General features: G+C 36.8%; 2 protein-coding genes across 2 annotated transcripts in view; one reads left to right on the forward strand and one right to left on the reverse strand.

The window, feature by feature from the left end:
- ITPRIP (inositol 1,4,5-trisphosphate receptor interacting protein) overlaps positions 1 to 16024 on the forward strand; it is a 434606-nt gene that overhangs the window by 366192 nt on the left and 52390 nt on the right. The gene's annotated exons all lie outside the window — the stretch shown is intronic.
- The window catches only part of CFAP58 (cilia and flagella associated protein 58), a 54516-nt gene that overhangs the window by 10771 nt on the left and 27721 nt on the right, over positions 1 to 16024 (reverse strand). The window contains exons 14-15 of the mRNA XM_065746598.1: positions 14100 to 14211; positions 12220 to 12324 (exon numbers count right to left, since the gene is read on the reverse strand). Coding sequence (XP_065602670.1) covers positions 12220 to 12324; positions 14100 to 14211 — 217 coding nt within the window. The remainder of the gene's footprint in view (positions 1 to 12219; positions 12325 to 14099; positions 14212 to 16024) is intronic.

A 16024-nucleotide genomic window follows, 5' to 3' on the forward strand; every position in this document is an offset into this window, starting at 1 on the left:
TCACACAAAAAGACAGTTTCAAATCCTTTGTGTCACAGGGAGTTTCATTTGTGTTATCTCCTGTCTCCAGTAACTGAAGTTCAACAAACTTCAGCCAAAGAAAGAAAGAAGCAAGATAAAGATCAAGATGCAGAGCAAAAATGTGCAGTGTCATGTATGGTGGCAGAAGCTCCAATATTTGACTGCCTAAAAATCTTTATATTTATTAATAATGTGGAAAAAGCAACATATTAAACTATGCAAGCACACTACAGTTCTTCACTTCTACAGTTCTTCAGTTTTTTCTTTGCTGAGGCAAAATAAAAATAAAAATCAGTCAATATGCCACAGGGAGCTTCTTGCTTCTTCTTTATTGGCATTATAACCAAAATATCAGAGCTATGCTGAGCTTCAGATCCATTCTGTTGATGACACCATGAAGCAGCAAAGAAGCATTAAAGAGCTGTGATCCCTATCTGTAAGCTTTAAACAGACACCAGACTCTGGATTAAATACACAAATACACACACCAAGTTATAGTTACTTTATAAGCTTGCTTATTTGTACATATGCATATAGCTAATAAAGTAGCTGTTGGCATAGGACATCTACAATTAGGAGTTTTATGAGCCATAGAAAAATTAGCATATGGTAACCTTCACAAATTCTGTAACAACAGAAGAAAGTTGCCTCCAGCAACGTGAGAAATGTGCAGTATAAACTTCCTCAATAAACACTTTTCAAAAGCTCCTCTTTCTTGTCTATTCCACATCCATCAGCAAACATCTTTGCAATCACAGTTCCCTACAACAGCTTGTATTTTCATCATCCAGACTCTCCTTTAACTGTCCACTGTGAGGTTTTATTGAGTAAATGAATGCAGGTTTGGAACTGGATGCAGAAGTCCTTTCACAGTGTTGTAACACTAATACTTTATGAGATGCTCGGGGGTTTCTCATTAAAATGCTGCCACCAACATGAAGGAAAGGCCAAGATCATTTCCCTGTCTTTGGTGAAATTTGCACCACCCTAGATGGAGTTAAATTAAACCTGTCTGAGATGACTTATTCCTCCAGTTTGTAAGAACGCTTCTCAAGAGCATATCTGTTTCCTTTGGCACAGACTACACCAAAGTGACTGGCATTTTCAAAACAACTTAATGAGAGAGAAAAAATACCTCGGAGCATCTCTTAAGGTCTTCACCCTTGACTTTTTTTTTTTGTGACAATAAAAGCTGAATGCTACGTTATTACCATCTTCCAGGAACAAGAAAGTACAAACATTTCCAGTGAAAGTGCAACAGCAACTTATTATTATTTTTATTGTAGTAGTACTATTGCATCCCTCTTAGGAAGCATGTGGGAAACAGATTTATTCTTTTTCCAAAGGACAAACAAATATTTTATATATACTCCTCTCCTTTCAAGTCTTCTGAACTCTGGCACACAAGAATAATATGCTATGAGAAATAAGCTACAAGAAGGAGAAAATGGCATGGAAGACTCACAGAAATAATAGCAGCAATTCCTTTTCTGCTATTGACCCTACACTAGAGTTTATAAAATCATTAATCAGAGTAGCTCATTTAAACTCTGTGTTTAAACTCAGTGTCTATCCCTAACACTGCAGGATGATCAAATAATTATCCACTCTTCTTCTGTACGCGTGCATAGTATGAAACATGCACATCTATACACATAAAAGGAGAGTGATGTGGTGAGCTGTTCCTTGAAGCTGAGGATTACTGATGACACTGCACAGACTGATGTGAGTTTTCCAGCTACATCCACTATGCCTGCAGCTTGACAGTTATGCTGAAGAGAGCTCTAAACAAACCTTTGTTCTACAGCCTAGCAGAACCTTGTCTTAAAATGTCCTGGGGGAGATTCAGAGGTTGATATAGTTCTTATTAACAAGGAATCTAAATAATCTGAGTGAATATGACAAAGCAAACAGTAGGAAATACTGTACTGGCTAATAATTATTATATACAGAGCCAAAATATTTCTCTTCTTCAAACGCAACCTTCTAATTTATAACTTCTGTATTTTCCCATCACCGTAACAACACATTTTAACAACTCAATAGCCATTTTCATTTTAAAAATAACAGGTGTCCCAAATGATGTCTCAAACAGCCTTGATAAAGGCTATGATGCTAATGATTTGCTGTTCCTACAGGTGTAGGGGTTGAGATGGGGCTTCCCAGCAGACCCAGCTTCTGCTCACATTTCTGACTGATCTAAAAAATGACCCCAAATGGTGACCAAGGAAACTACTGAACTGCTTCTACAAATACCTCTCTGTAATTTAGGTACCTACGTGCCATTAATCACCTGCTTGACTTAGATTCTTAGACTTCTCTGAAAGATGAGAGCACTTAGCTTCAAGTCCTTTGGTGTTCTAGAATCACTACCTCCAAAGCTGTCTCAAAGTCAAGCCACCACTTAAACCTACAAATACCTGTCTAACAAGGCAGCAAAGCCTGCATACATCTTTCTGACAGTACAGCAGCACTTTTCTGCACATGCCAAGTACCCGAGGGAAGAAAAATCAGTCTCCTGTTACACTTTGGAATCTATTAAGAGATAATAGTACATCTAAGAAATACACATGGCAATTCTGAAATCATGAACACTTTAATATATGGCTCCCTTCAGCCTCACTCTAATTAGAGCTGACCACTGGTATACTTTGAAGAGTTTTTTTCAGCTCCACCTGCTCATTTCTTAAAATTCAGAAAAAAATGGTACAAAAGGAGAGAGAAAAAGAACGTGCATGTAAGGACAGCTGCTGTACCCAAGACTGGCATCCTCTGTTTAAAATTACAGATATACACACCAAGACATGCATGGGAAGGAAGGCTCAGAGTCCAAAGGATGTGGAGCAGCTGGCTGAGAAAAGCACCCTACCTGGCAGACTCTCCTTGTGACAGGCTCATGCCTTCAATGCACTTGGCAGCTCATGTCTGACTGTCTCATATTGAAGGATGGAGAAAGAGTTTTTTCTATACCCATGTCCTCACCTCTCCAGTGTTAAGCTACCTTCTCAAAAAGCAAACAACTCAAACTGACTGCCCCCTAACTATTCCAAAACAGCCTTAGTGCTGCTGCATCCTTCTGCACATTTTCCAATCAACATTAACTCTCCCATATAAATAAGTTATCTGAAATTAATAAAACACAGTCAGTCCTTGTGAAATATCTTTTTTTTTTTTAATATATCATACAAAATAGTAATGGATTATGGAACAGCATGCCCATATCCTGCTGCTTAGGCAGGAGCAGGGTACACTTGCCTCAACGGAAGAACATCTGCAAACTGTACTTCTGAAAAATAAAGACCTGTAGCTGACTCTAGGTCACAATATATAATTTGGGCTTGTGAATGTATTGCTGCACTACTGTTGAACTTCTCCAGTATTTTAACTTCTTTAGCAGCTTCTGGGTGGCTAACAGTCAGTATTGGATTGCTAACAGCACTGCTAGCTTTGTGCATAGCAATGTATTCAGTCAGCACAGCAAGTCATTTACTTTCCTTTAACAAGATAACTAGTTGATTAATACACTTTACCCTGAGGTACACAGCAGATTTATTTCCTTCCCAGATACATGCCGAATACAGGAATAAGGAGTAAACAAGTTCGGTTTCAGTTATTTGTCATTTGCTGGAACAATTCCTGAGCTTTTTATTCAAGATTTATTTTGCGGAACTATTACTGAAACTAATGGTAATTTTGTCTGAGTCAGAACTTTAGGAATTGGTCATTTTACAAAATATTTTAAGCTTAATGGCACAGCATGTCTGTGCTTAGGATTTCAAGGTCCAAACTAGATACAAAACATTTGAAAAAATTACTTTGGTGATTACTGTTTCTACTTTTCTCATGCAGATTACAGATAAGTGATGATTTTTGCTTGTTTTTCACCTTGAGTGCTTACACGGCCTTCTCTTTTCAGACTCTGAATGCTGGTCAATCTTTAATGTACTTTAGCTTCAGTACTCCTTCCAGGTAAGATGATTTCTGCATATCTAACAAAAAGGCCTGGATACAAAGAGTGCCTACTCAAATTGCCAAAATTTACTAAAACTCGTGGAAGACAAGCAGAAATGAATCTCAGGCTCCTGCGAGCACCATGCCAGGCAAGCCAATTCAACTGTTACTTGCTTGTCAGAAACACTAAATCCGGACTGTAAAAGGTTAAAAGTCAGGGGAAAAGCACAACCATGAACCACATAAAACAATAACTTCTCCCATGCATGCTAAAATTCATGGACTCAGTGTACAAACATTAAAATGCAGGAAACAATTCTATACTTGACATTCATCTATGAAGGCTGGTATTTCTATAATTAAATCAATCTTGCATGGTGTGGAGAGCTGGCATTTTATGACCCACTACAGGTCTCTTCCAAGTTCAAACACAAGTAAATACATCATTGTTCCTAAAAACCTTTAGAAACAGATCACACATTCATGTACACACCACACCCATAAACTCTGAGTTTTACTTTGCCTGTAACATCCTTATGTTCATAAATAGCATCTGAAATATTTCTGGGTTAAACACCAGTAGAGCAGCTAAAATTGGCACAGATTCTCAGAAGTATCTTGACCTGTTTTCTTCTAATTTCTTAAATTCACACCTAATTTCTGTCCATAACTTTTACCATGGGAAATCTGTTTTGTTTATGAGAGCAATGAAGTTTCACAAAGATTAAGAATGCATTAAACCTTTCCAACTAAGATAATTCTTCACCAAAACTGTTATTTGAGTACTGTTTAATCTGTTCTGCTTCCCATTTGCCAGTGTCAGATATATCTGCCTATTCTTTTTATTGGAAAAAGATATTCTTACTGTCAAGAGTAGCTGATTATCTTTACCCGATTCCCTTAAAATGATTATCATCTTTTCTGCCACGTTTTTGAAAATCCTCTTTAAACAACAGACCCTAAACTAAAAGGGCTATTTTACTCAGAAGACTTTATTTCCTTCCAGTTGAACTGCAACATATGTAGGAGGAAGAAAAGAATATAAATGTAAGTATGTTTTTAGAGCAGTTTATCATGATGCAAGTTTCTATAGCATAGAACAACTAATTCTAGATGGACTGAGATTAGAAGGGCTAAAATAAACCCTAATTTACCAAGGACTATATTCAAAATATGTAGAAATAGAAACTGACTCCCTTCTGAGGAGAGCAAGCATAACAGCTGAATACCCATTTAATTCTTAAAGCTCACACAAAATTTTCAAGTAGATATTCTGACCCTCAATAGATCTTCACACAAGTGAGCCTGTTAACTACCTTGTTAATGAAATGTGATTACTTACTACATCATTACAGAATTGCATTTGAACTCAGGTACAGCACACAGAGAAATAACACGATGGTCCTACGATTTGCTCAGTGTGAATGGCTCCACACTGCTCACAGAACCCTCCTGGATACATAGTCAGCATCTAGTGCAAGTGAAAATGTTAATAAATTAATTAATAAGAAGAAAAAGAACACCAGGCAAAGTAAAAGGCTCCAGACAAACTCTAATTGTATGGAGAAATCACCATGCCAGGCACAGAATCACTGAAAGATACTCTAATTGTTCAAGTTAACATCAACATTTCCCCTTACAGACAGAGTAAAAATCCAAAATCAAAGACATAGTTGAACAATGAACATTTCAAGCACAACAAAAGGAAAATGAAAGGATGGCAAAAGGAGGAAATAACTTGAAAATTAGTCCTGAAGAATGACAACGTATGAAGTACTACCATGTGTCACCTCATACTGCCTTTAAGACTCCAGTTCAAAGCAAATTCAAGGCACTGGATAGAAATTAATTTGAAGGCACTAACTCAGCAGACTGCTGTGCACCAAAATACTGTAGTAATAATTAGATATTTTTATTCTCACTAGTCAGAACTAGGCTACAGACAGAGTTCATGTGATTTTTTTTCTTTTTATTTTGAAAAAAGAACAGATTCTCCTTAGAGTCCTTTTTCCAAATCAAGCCCTTTGATGCACCAGAGGCTAATTCTAACTTTTCAGTACACAGCATTGTGGAAATAAATTTTTTCCTTCAATTCACACTCAGCTGAAAACCAAAAAGTATATCTTGGGGCAGAGCCTGTGCCATATTTCTTATTTCTACATATTAGTATAAATCCCTTGAAATTCCATCCACTAACTGAAACTGGAGTCAAAAGCTTCACTCAACAAGGTACTATACTTTCTCTTCTCTTTGAGATACATAACAACCCTTCGATTTTTTTTTTTTATAAGGGAAGGACATTTTTTAAATGCCAGGAACCATTTGATCAATGGCTAAACATTTTGCCAGCTTAGCTTTCTCAGTTCGCAGTGTGATTTCTTTGTGCTGATGCGGCTATGCCACAGTCACTACATGGCTAAGCAATTAGATACAATTACACTGGCAAGACAATCTTCTGCCACTCAAGAGCTAGTAAAAGCTGAACAAGAAAAAATGTCGTCTTTTTTGCCAGTAGGAATGGTACCTCGAAGAAAAGAAAGGGTCTAAAATTCAATATACTTACTGCTTTAATTGAGGGATGAGAGAACTGCTAGCTTCAGCCTTAATATGGGGCATTAATCCAGTACTCCCAGACAAATTCAAATCCTCCAGGAAATAGAGATAGAAAAGAGCCAAGTCCCAGTAAAGTACAAAAAGTCAAAAAGAATTTTTCCCTTTTCATTTTTGGATGGAAAAATCCCTTAAAAAGGCTGACATATATAAATGATAGAAGTAAAATAAATAAATAAATAAAAGATTGTATTTTGGTAGTGGATTTTGCAGTTTGCCTGTAAGTTTCCGTGCATACAAAGCACTCCCTCAAACTAACTCCACTAAAATCTCTCTACAGGTAAGATAACAGAGAAATAATAACGAGTAGGTCAAAAGAGACTCTACAGTTATTAGCTTCCTGAAGTGAATTGCAGTTATTTTTTAAGAAATAGACAATTCTGACAAAAAAAACTCAATTCAGACAATCTACCCCAGATGTAACATACAGATAGGCGGTGCTCTCAAATCTAAGTAGGATGTCTACTCAGCTACTGAAAATATATAAATGCCAGTTTTGAGAGAGTAAAACTCAACCATTTTGAAGATGTACAGGTAATACCTAAAATAAAACTGAACTGACTTTTCAGAATACCAAAATAAAGGCAGGTACAAAAGGGGTGTATCCTATTTTCCCTGTGAGGCTGACTAATGAAAAAATCTCTTACTCAGCATTTTTGCATGACATGCTGTATGGTGGGAGCTATATGAAGCACTAGGATATCAGTGAAGAATTTAACAGCAGCACATTTCATGAAACAGAAAGGCTAGTGAAAGAAATGGTTTCCATGAGGATGGGGCTTTTGAGAAGCGGGCTGAAAAAGAAAGTGACACAAGATTTAAAAAACAATATCTCATATAATAAATGGGCAGAAGTTTTGTATAACAGATAAGAAAGCAAAACGTAGATCTCCTCCTTTAGCTGGAAGAAAACTTCTGACTTCACCAAGTGCCAGCCTGCATAAATCCATGTCAGCTTTATGAGATTATAGTAGCAGCTCTGAGAAAAGATGGTTATGTATCTGTTCAGTCAGTATAGCAACAAGCACCTTAAACTGGATACAAAAGGTCTACTATCAAGTTAGCACAAACGAAATAAAACATGTGCCTATTTTGAGTGTTTAGCTAGCTATTGTTACTACTGAATTGAGTCATGCCTCTAATATATTCATTCACACACCACTATTAGCATAGAAATGATTTTATTCCATTTTTAGTTGAGGTGAGGTGTGCAAAAGCTCAGTAACCTGCTCAAGGTCACAGAGAAAATCTCGTTTGCTCTCCCTTCCCTGTATCTTTCAATACCTGAAATGAAACTGCTAATTTATACCTAAGACAGTAATGCCCCCTCCACATCTCCTACTCTCTGTCAGTGGTATCATCAGTTCTTTGGAGGGTTTGGCTAAAATCTTGGCTCAGTACAAGGGTATGTGGGTGTTATCTAACTCTAATATGAGTCAGATATATGAGCTAATGATGACTTTTGCCCTCACGCTCTTTGAAACTATGATCTCAAGTGGCTAACGACCTGGAAGCATCACATCCTACCTATGCAGTCCTTGACTGTTGAAAAATAAAGAGATTCAGAACTTTGGAACTTAAAGTAATATTGATTATATATGTGTGCATGTGCATACATGTATATACACAGGTATAGGAGAACAATATGCACACATAGAACAACAATACTCTCAGTACTACAAGCTTAGGTAGTAAGATTCTGTATTTATCACTATATATATGGCTATATATATAGCTATACATTTTCTACTGCACCCCTTGCCTCCTCTCCCCACAAATAATATTGGTTGTGCATTCTTCTTCTGCATTTATGACCAATCTTCTGAGGTGATTGTCAACCAAGGTAGCTGACATATAATGTTAATCTTCCCACTGTTACCCATTCTGAGACATGCAGCTGAATAAAATTCCACTCAGTCAGACATGAAATCAAATTAGAAGAGTTCACTCTGAAGGGAAGGAACTGAATTTGAAACAAATAAAGCAGTGCATAATTCACTTGCAGTGGGATAAGTTCCTACAACCAAGCTGATGCTAATTGTAACAAGGTGATATGGATATAGTGTGTGCTTACCATGCATCACTGTTCACTATGCAGTTTTGTTTCAGTCATACAAAGTTGGAAAGTTGTTGGGTTTTTTTTCCATTATTCAGATTATGTCAACAGAGCCTTTCTGTTTAATAATAATCACACCTTATGGCTATACAACACATCTTTATACCATGTATTCACAAAGACCTTCACCCATCACTGGAATTCTGTGTTTAATACACAACATATTTCTCCACAAAGCACTGCAGTATTATTCAACAGCTTAGAAAGGAATTGAAAAAAAAAAAAAAAGAAGTGGTATATTTTAACTGCAAAATTCAGGTGGAAGGTAATGACTCAAACATGGAAGCCAGATAACCCTGAAGTAACACGTCTTATGTTTGGTAAGAAAGTCATTGGATTTTTATTGACCATAAGTATTTAAGACCTTAGTTTTGGATCTGATTTTTAAGACACTGTATTTCAACTGCACAGCAGCTCACAGGTGTGATAATACCCTGAATTAAGGAGTATGGCCGCTGACTGCTTTGCATCTACTTTTCATAATCTCAGGATCTCCACTACTACTTGCTGACAGGTTATAAGCTAATTAATTTAGAATTTTCTAAAAATAAGGAAAATATTTCTACATCATCATCAAAGTATTCAACTCTGAAAAGTCATTCTACAAAAACATTCATCATGTTGCATATTCAATATTTCTCAGTAAAAGTCTGATGACAGGTTATGAATAATATTTTAATGATATTTTAGAGTCAAGCTGCGTTCTACCGGGACAAGAGAACTGCCAGCTATCCCAGTTTTCTAACTGAAATGTAGCAGATAGTTATTTTAATCCCATAGCATGGATTGTAGCCTTACTTCAGAGCTGCATCATTTTTTAAAGATATAGCAGGTGAAAAAGATTGAAAAAGCTAACTATAAAGGATATGATCAAATACACAGTGGGAATAAGTAAGATAAGCAGATGCTTTTCTACATGATTCCATATGATATGATCCTTCCTTAGTAAAATTTCCATTCTTACATCCAGCTTATCCTAAAACATCGTTCCCTTTATAAACCTGCTTCTATTTACAAAGGAACTGTCAGAAGACAGAAGGATCTTGCATACAACGCAAATGGAATTATTTCTTATCATACAAACATTATAGCTCCGTGTGAGGATGAAACAAGGTGAATGCCCTACAAATCAAACCACAGGTCACTGACATTGAGCTCAATCACTTGCAGACCTATGTTATTCCTAGATTCCAAAGGTGCTTTTAACATTCAATATCTAATCCACATAGCTTTTTCTGTACCGTTTTATTACTACACTTTGATATAAGTGAATATAAGCTATGTAATATGCACAAGCAGAAATCAAAGACAGAGAAGCTCACAAGTTTTACCTATAAAAAATATCATATTTGCCACACACCCAAAAACTATTACATTCTCAAAGAAATTGAGAATATTTATAAGCAGATTTATATAACAGCTATGCCCTTGTACAGGACAAAATGTAGATGAGGGCAACTTTGAGAGAGGAAGTATGATTTATGCAAACAAAGGCAACTTCCTAAGTTTGTAACCCTAAGCTCTTGCCATCTCTGACTCGGAGTACAGGTGTGAATAAGCTATCTAAGAAGAGCACAAGTCTTCAGTAGTTTCCTCAAACTTGAGTGCAGGCAGAGATTGAACAGGGCTGACTACCTGGAAAGAAGGTCTACTTGGAAACACAGATTTGACCCACACTGGAGCTGTAATGGTTGTAAAGGGATGTCCATGGTTGTTAAACCATGATATCTGTATATAGGATAACTAGTTCAAAGAACAATAAAATGACTTGTCCAAGGTTATTCAGCCACTTAGCAGAAGAAGCTCAAATATTACACTCAGCTTATGAGCCCTACACCAGCAACGGCCTGTTTGGACACACTGCCCTTACAGGAAATCAACTGAGGGGTATGGTCCATCTCTGATTACCTCTCCTCACCCACCCCCTATTATGAAAGAACTCTGTTTCAGTCTTAGTGGTTGACTAAAAAATTCTACAACAAACCAGAAGAAACACACAGAAATGTTGATGGTAATACATTACTCATAATGTAGAGCATAGTATTTGTGGCCTTTTAGTTACCATCAGTCTCACTGAAGGAGATCTTCATTTCAGCGTTCTTGGACATGAAAGCAATGCATAAATTAAGACACAAAGGAATCAGTAATCCTTCTAGATACATAAATACTTAAGTCCAACTCTGACTAAAACCTGGGAAAATAATAAAAGGGTTACTGTAGAAAGGACTGCTGCACTGACAGAGATTGTGCCAATGGCTACTATAGTAACATAGGCTCAAATACTTGCTATTTCAAGTATTTTCTTGGGCAAATAGATCAGTATTTCCATACCTCAGCACTGTACTTTTAACCAGGCTTTATAGTTAAATAGGAACACACTAGGGATAAGGCACGATAAGCAACAGAGTCTATACAAAAATCACACAGACAGAATTGGGTTTGTGTATGGGTACAGCAAAGCAGACTTGAAGGTGCATTTGCTACATTTGTTTAAGCTAACAAACTATTTTACTGAGGCCAGTACTATGCAATAAAGATTATATTTTTCAAGCAAAGGCATAACAATACACCATCCATTACCTCAACACAAAATGGCAGATCTATTTTTCCCCACAAGAAAAAAAAAAGACAAACCCTGCTTTGATAATATTTTCCCAAGCTTCTTCTCAGGAGGAGGGGACAGAAGGAGTTTCAGGAGACATTCTACCAGCCAGTGAGTGAGATACCATGTAGGCATTAAGACTTAGGGAATTTAAGACCAAGATTTTCAAACCATACCTACAGCTCTTCTCAGTCACCAGAGGTAAGGAGAATATTTTCCCAGTTAGACAGCTATGGCTGAACCCTAACACATTCCTTTTTTGTTGTTTGTTTGTTTTTTCAATATTTGATCATAATGTTTGCGCTATGGCTCTCCTTGATTCTAAAATACAAATCTTATCGGTATCCCTGGAGTTAAAGGACATCTGGATGTGGCTCTTGAGGACATGCTGCATTGGTAGGGGATTGGATATATTTGATATGTACATAGGAGGTTGAATGGATTTGATAATCTTACTAGTCTTTACCAGTTTTAATGATTCCTGATTTCTAATTCACACAAATTCCATAGGATTCTTTATGCCAAAAGCCAACCTAAGCACAAATGGGATCAAACAGGGATTTTCCTTTAAGTTATGACCAGAACAGACATAGTTGAAAGGAAAAACATCTTACCAAAAATATAATACTGTCTTGAAGAGTAACCTAAAACATGAATAAACTAAGGCAAACCTTTATTTTCCAGAGTTATCCAGGTATCAGAAACCAGAATATAAAAATTAACTAATCAGATGCTATTTGTTCTCTTTCAGTGAGTCAGTGCTGCCATCTAAAGCTATCTAAGGAGCATGAAAAAGAAATTTGAAGATGTGTCTAAGAAACATTCTGGAAATACATCTGAACAGACAGAATGCAAGATAAGTCAAATACATTAACAAAATGTATTAACAAGATACAGCAATCTACTGTTGCTGCAGTACCTGTAGGAGCAGTTCTTTTTCTATCACTTCACCTGTCTTGCTGATAAGCTGCTTCTGTAACCTCTGTATTTTCTGGATCAGCTCAAAGGTACTTGGGTCATTGGCCTAGACAAAAACAAAGTAGTCTCAAAAATTGTTATAACTTGTTAGTGTTTCTTGCTTACAAACTAAAATCACAATATCTAAGTGTCAAAAAGAAACACAAAAGTAGACTCAGAGGGAAGAGGGACTATATCTATTTTGTTTCTTAGGGCACACATTCAAGTAGCTCTGAATCTGAAATCTCTGCCTCTTGAAGAGCAGTCAGAGTATGCTCATGTTTAACACTATTACACTTTTGAATACTTCACAAAATATCTAATATTAGTAGGAGAATGTAACCCCCAAACCAACAGATTGGCAGAACTACATGACAAGGAAGAAAAAGGAAGTTAGCATTATCATTTTTAGTAGAAACTATTTTCTGAACAAAAGAAAAAACAATTGCAATATAGTCTTTGAAACAGGCTGAGAAGTAAAGACCTATTCTCTGCATGTTTGCTTCAATCTATGAAAACCTTGATATCTCCTCTACCAGAATCAGCTAATCAATTCAAGTGTAACTTAGATACACTAACACAGATAACACCTGCAGTGCTCATAATGCATCATTTACTAAGAAACCAGGATAAAAAAGTAGTTTAGACACTATGAACCACTCAGACTATGGTTGTTCCATAGCACTGCTAAAAAATGGTGCCAATTTGTGACAACTGTAGTGATATGAGGGTGTTTGCTCATTAGGAATTGAGCCAAAACCCCATCATGATTATTTCATGAGAATTTGGCTATCTGCTGTTTTTTCTGTGTTTCAAATACAAACCACTGACCTAGAATGGAAAGAAATCATTTCCCATTATCAAACTTCATAAATTCATTCTCCTTACACAGAATGCTTCCAGTGGCCTGACTAGCCTTTGTTATATGGCACTACTAGAGACTGTGTCTTGATGCCTTTAACTGAGGACAGCATCCTTCACTTTATCTCCCTTTTATGAGAGAAGCTAATCACACTGTTCAAACTATAAGCTCAGCATGAAAATAACATGAAATTAACTGCTATGCCAGTAAGCACATTCTATTCTACTTCTGGAGGGACTAACATGTTAACACTCATTATTAGAGCAGCTAAGCAACTCAGGCTGGCATCAGATTGGAGATCCACACAACAAAGAAATCTCAGCTGGCTGTCACTTACTTTGAAAATATGCAGTGATGCCAATCAATGCTTATGCATTTGGTCTATGCTTGACATATTTATTATTTTTCTACTTCACTTGGTAGGTTCAAATAATGTGAAAATTTAGATTCACTGTTTATGTAACAGCTGACCTCACATTACCCAGAATGACTAACTTCGGGAGCCCACCAATGCTTATGTGTACTTTTCCTTTTTTCACAGATGTGGTAAAAAAAATGGGACATGTGACTTCAGGTCTGTTTCCCAGACCACATGCCCTATCAGCCTTACTAATTCTTTTTTTCCATTTAAATCTAATTGGTGAGAGTAGGATTATACCTTTTCCCTATCATCCTTGTTCACTTCATCTGTGTTGGGGAACCACCTCCTTCTAAATTCACCTTACACATTCTTACTCTCTTCAGCATTCTACTGTCTCTTTACAATCCTCTCTGCAATTTTTCATTGAGAAAATGACAAAAATAACACTGATTGCACTGTGCAAGGAAACCATTCAGCAGTTAACTATTCCTTTGGCACTATGGAAATTTCAGTCTGCCTGCCCTTCCACATAATTTGCATAACAGTAAGGTAAATAGGCTTTGTGCTGTGTCACTGATTTAGAAATATGGACTATAGGAACTCGATGCTGAGTTATTACCTTTAGTTTTCTCCATCTGTGAACATTCAAGGGATTCTCCAGTTCTTCTTCCAAAATTTTGCACCGAGTCTGTTCTTTTAATAGCTCCTTCCGCGTGCGATGAACCTCCTGTCTAAAGATCAGAACAAAAAGAAAAAAAAAGAACAAAACTCCACACTGGAACCAAACCAATCTAAGGCATTAATGTGAACATGAATAAACCATTTCTTCACACATTACAACACTGGCAAAGTGACTCCTGAAACGTTGACTTAGAACACTATATGGAAGTTCCTGTAGGATAACACAGGTAGATGTGAAGAGCATTCACTTCAATAAGAATGATTCAAAAATTGAACTTTTCATCGTTCTCAGGAAACACTGTTCATAGCTCATTTTTTTCTGTGTACATTAAGGCCAGTTAATTCATCTACAGTAACCTACAAATCACAGTTATGTAATTACTTCAGTATTGAATATGACAGATTGTATTTGAAAGAAGGTTTAGAACAACATAGCTCACAAAATCCAGTAAATAAAACACACTGTAGCACCCAATTATGAAGAGCACTGTTCTCTAGAGAACCCAACTTTGATTTCTTTTACTTCCTTTCCTCAAGGGACTCCAGACACTATTTGTTGCTGAATTTAAAATTAATCGAGTAGTCCAAAGATGCTTTGACAAGTAATATTCGTGTGCTAAGGTTGAGGAGTGAAGAAGCAGGAAACAAAAAGGCACATTCTGCAAGGATCCAACCCATATCAGTTTGGTGTGTGGATCCTGTAAGTACTTGAAGGGGAAAGCAAATAAAGAATTACCATGTGGCTATTTCACTGAACCTGTTCCCGCCAACCTCAGCATTGAATATAGCTCACTAGACAGAAAAAGGACTTTTTTTTTAGCTGTGAGGTTGGACAAGGTTATGGAAAAGGAAAAAACACTTATCCAATTGGCAAATCAAGGAAGCTAATTAGCAGCACAGCTGATAAATGGATTCTTTCGACAGACAGTTTTCATGATAATTTTGGACTTCATTAAAGTACGTGATTGTTGCTGCAGTTAGCAAGAATTGATCCACCCATCATGGCATGTATAGCACTATACCTCAATGCCTTTACTGAGTTTCAATGCAGTAACAGGCTTTCAGCTGAATGTACTTGGGCAGAGAATTCAAATCCTATTCCTGTCTGTAGTCAGTCAATGAAAAGTGCAACTGCTAGCGTTTTGTGCCCTTTTCTTTTTTATCTTACACCAAATCAAGCTGGCATAATTCCACTGGAGTCAATAGGACTGACCACAGACTGTAGTAAACTTGCTCCAGTGAAGGCCATGGCATTACAGCCACATAGTTAACCTAAATATCTCATTCAAAAGTGTGATGTCTATATAGAACAGTACAATGGTTCTCTGCTGACAACATACCTGCTGCTCCTTACAAACCAAGACTGATCCTACAGAAAAAATCCTAATAGCTTCACGTCAGCAAAGAATATACCTTAAGCTCAGGAGAGCTGGGGAAAAAAAAAAAGGGGGGTGGGGAGCAGTAAGCCAGAGTAGGAAGAAATAAATCAGACTGGGCTATTAAAATTCCATTTTAAAGAAACACAGCCCTCAATGAAAATTTAACTAAATCTTTCTCTCAGAGCAAGTCTACATATAAATCTGGAAGTAAAAAGCTCTGAAAATGAGTAGGAGTTTGTTATAAATATGTCAATTGCTCCCCATCCTCTGCAGATTGACTAATAAAAAGCAGTTCCACTAATTTGGGCCCTAGGTACCACTAAGTAGCTCACTGAACTATGAACATCATCTCTGCTGCTGTCTGTCAGTATATTCTGCAGGCAGTAACTCACAGTACAAGGTGAAATTTGGAAACTACTTCAGCTTAGGACATGATTTCTGTTTTATATTTTAATTTTCTTAATCACTGATTAGCTTCTTTGTG

This window comes from Cyrtonyx montezumae, unplaced genomic scaffold (genome assembly GCF_038088225.1).
Source record: "Cyrtonyx montezumae isolate F1298 unplaced genomic scaffold, pur_monq_1.0 scaffold_4, whole genome shotgun sequence".
NCBI lineage: Eukaryota > Metazoa > Chordata > Aves > Galliformes > Odontophoridae > Cyrtonyx > Cyrtonyx montezumae.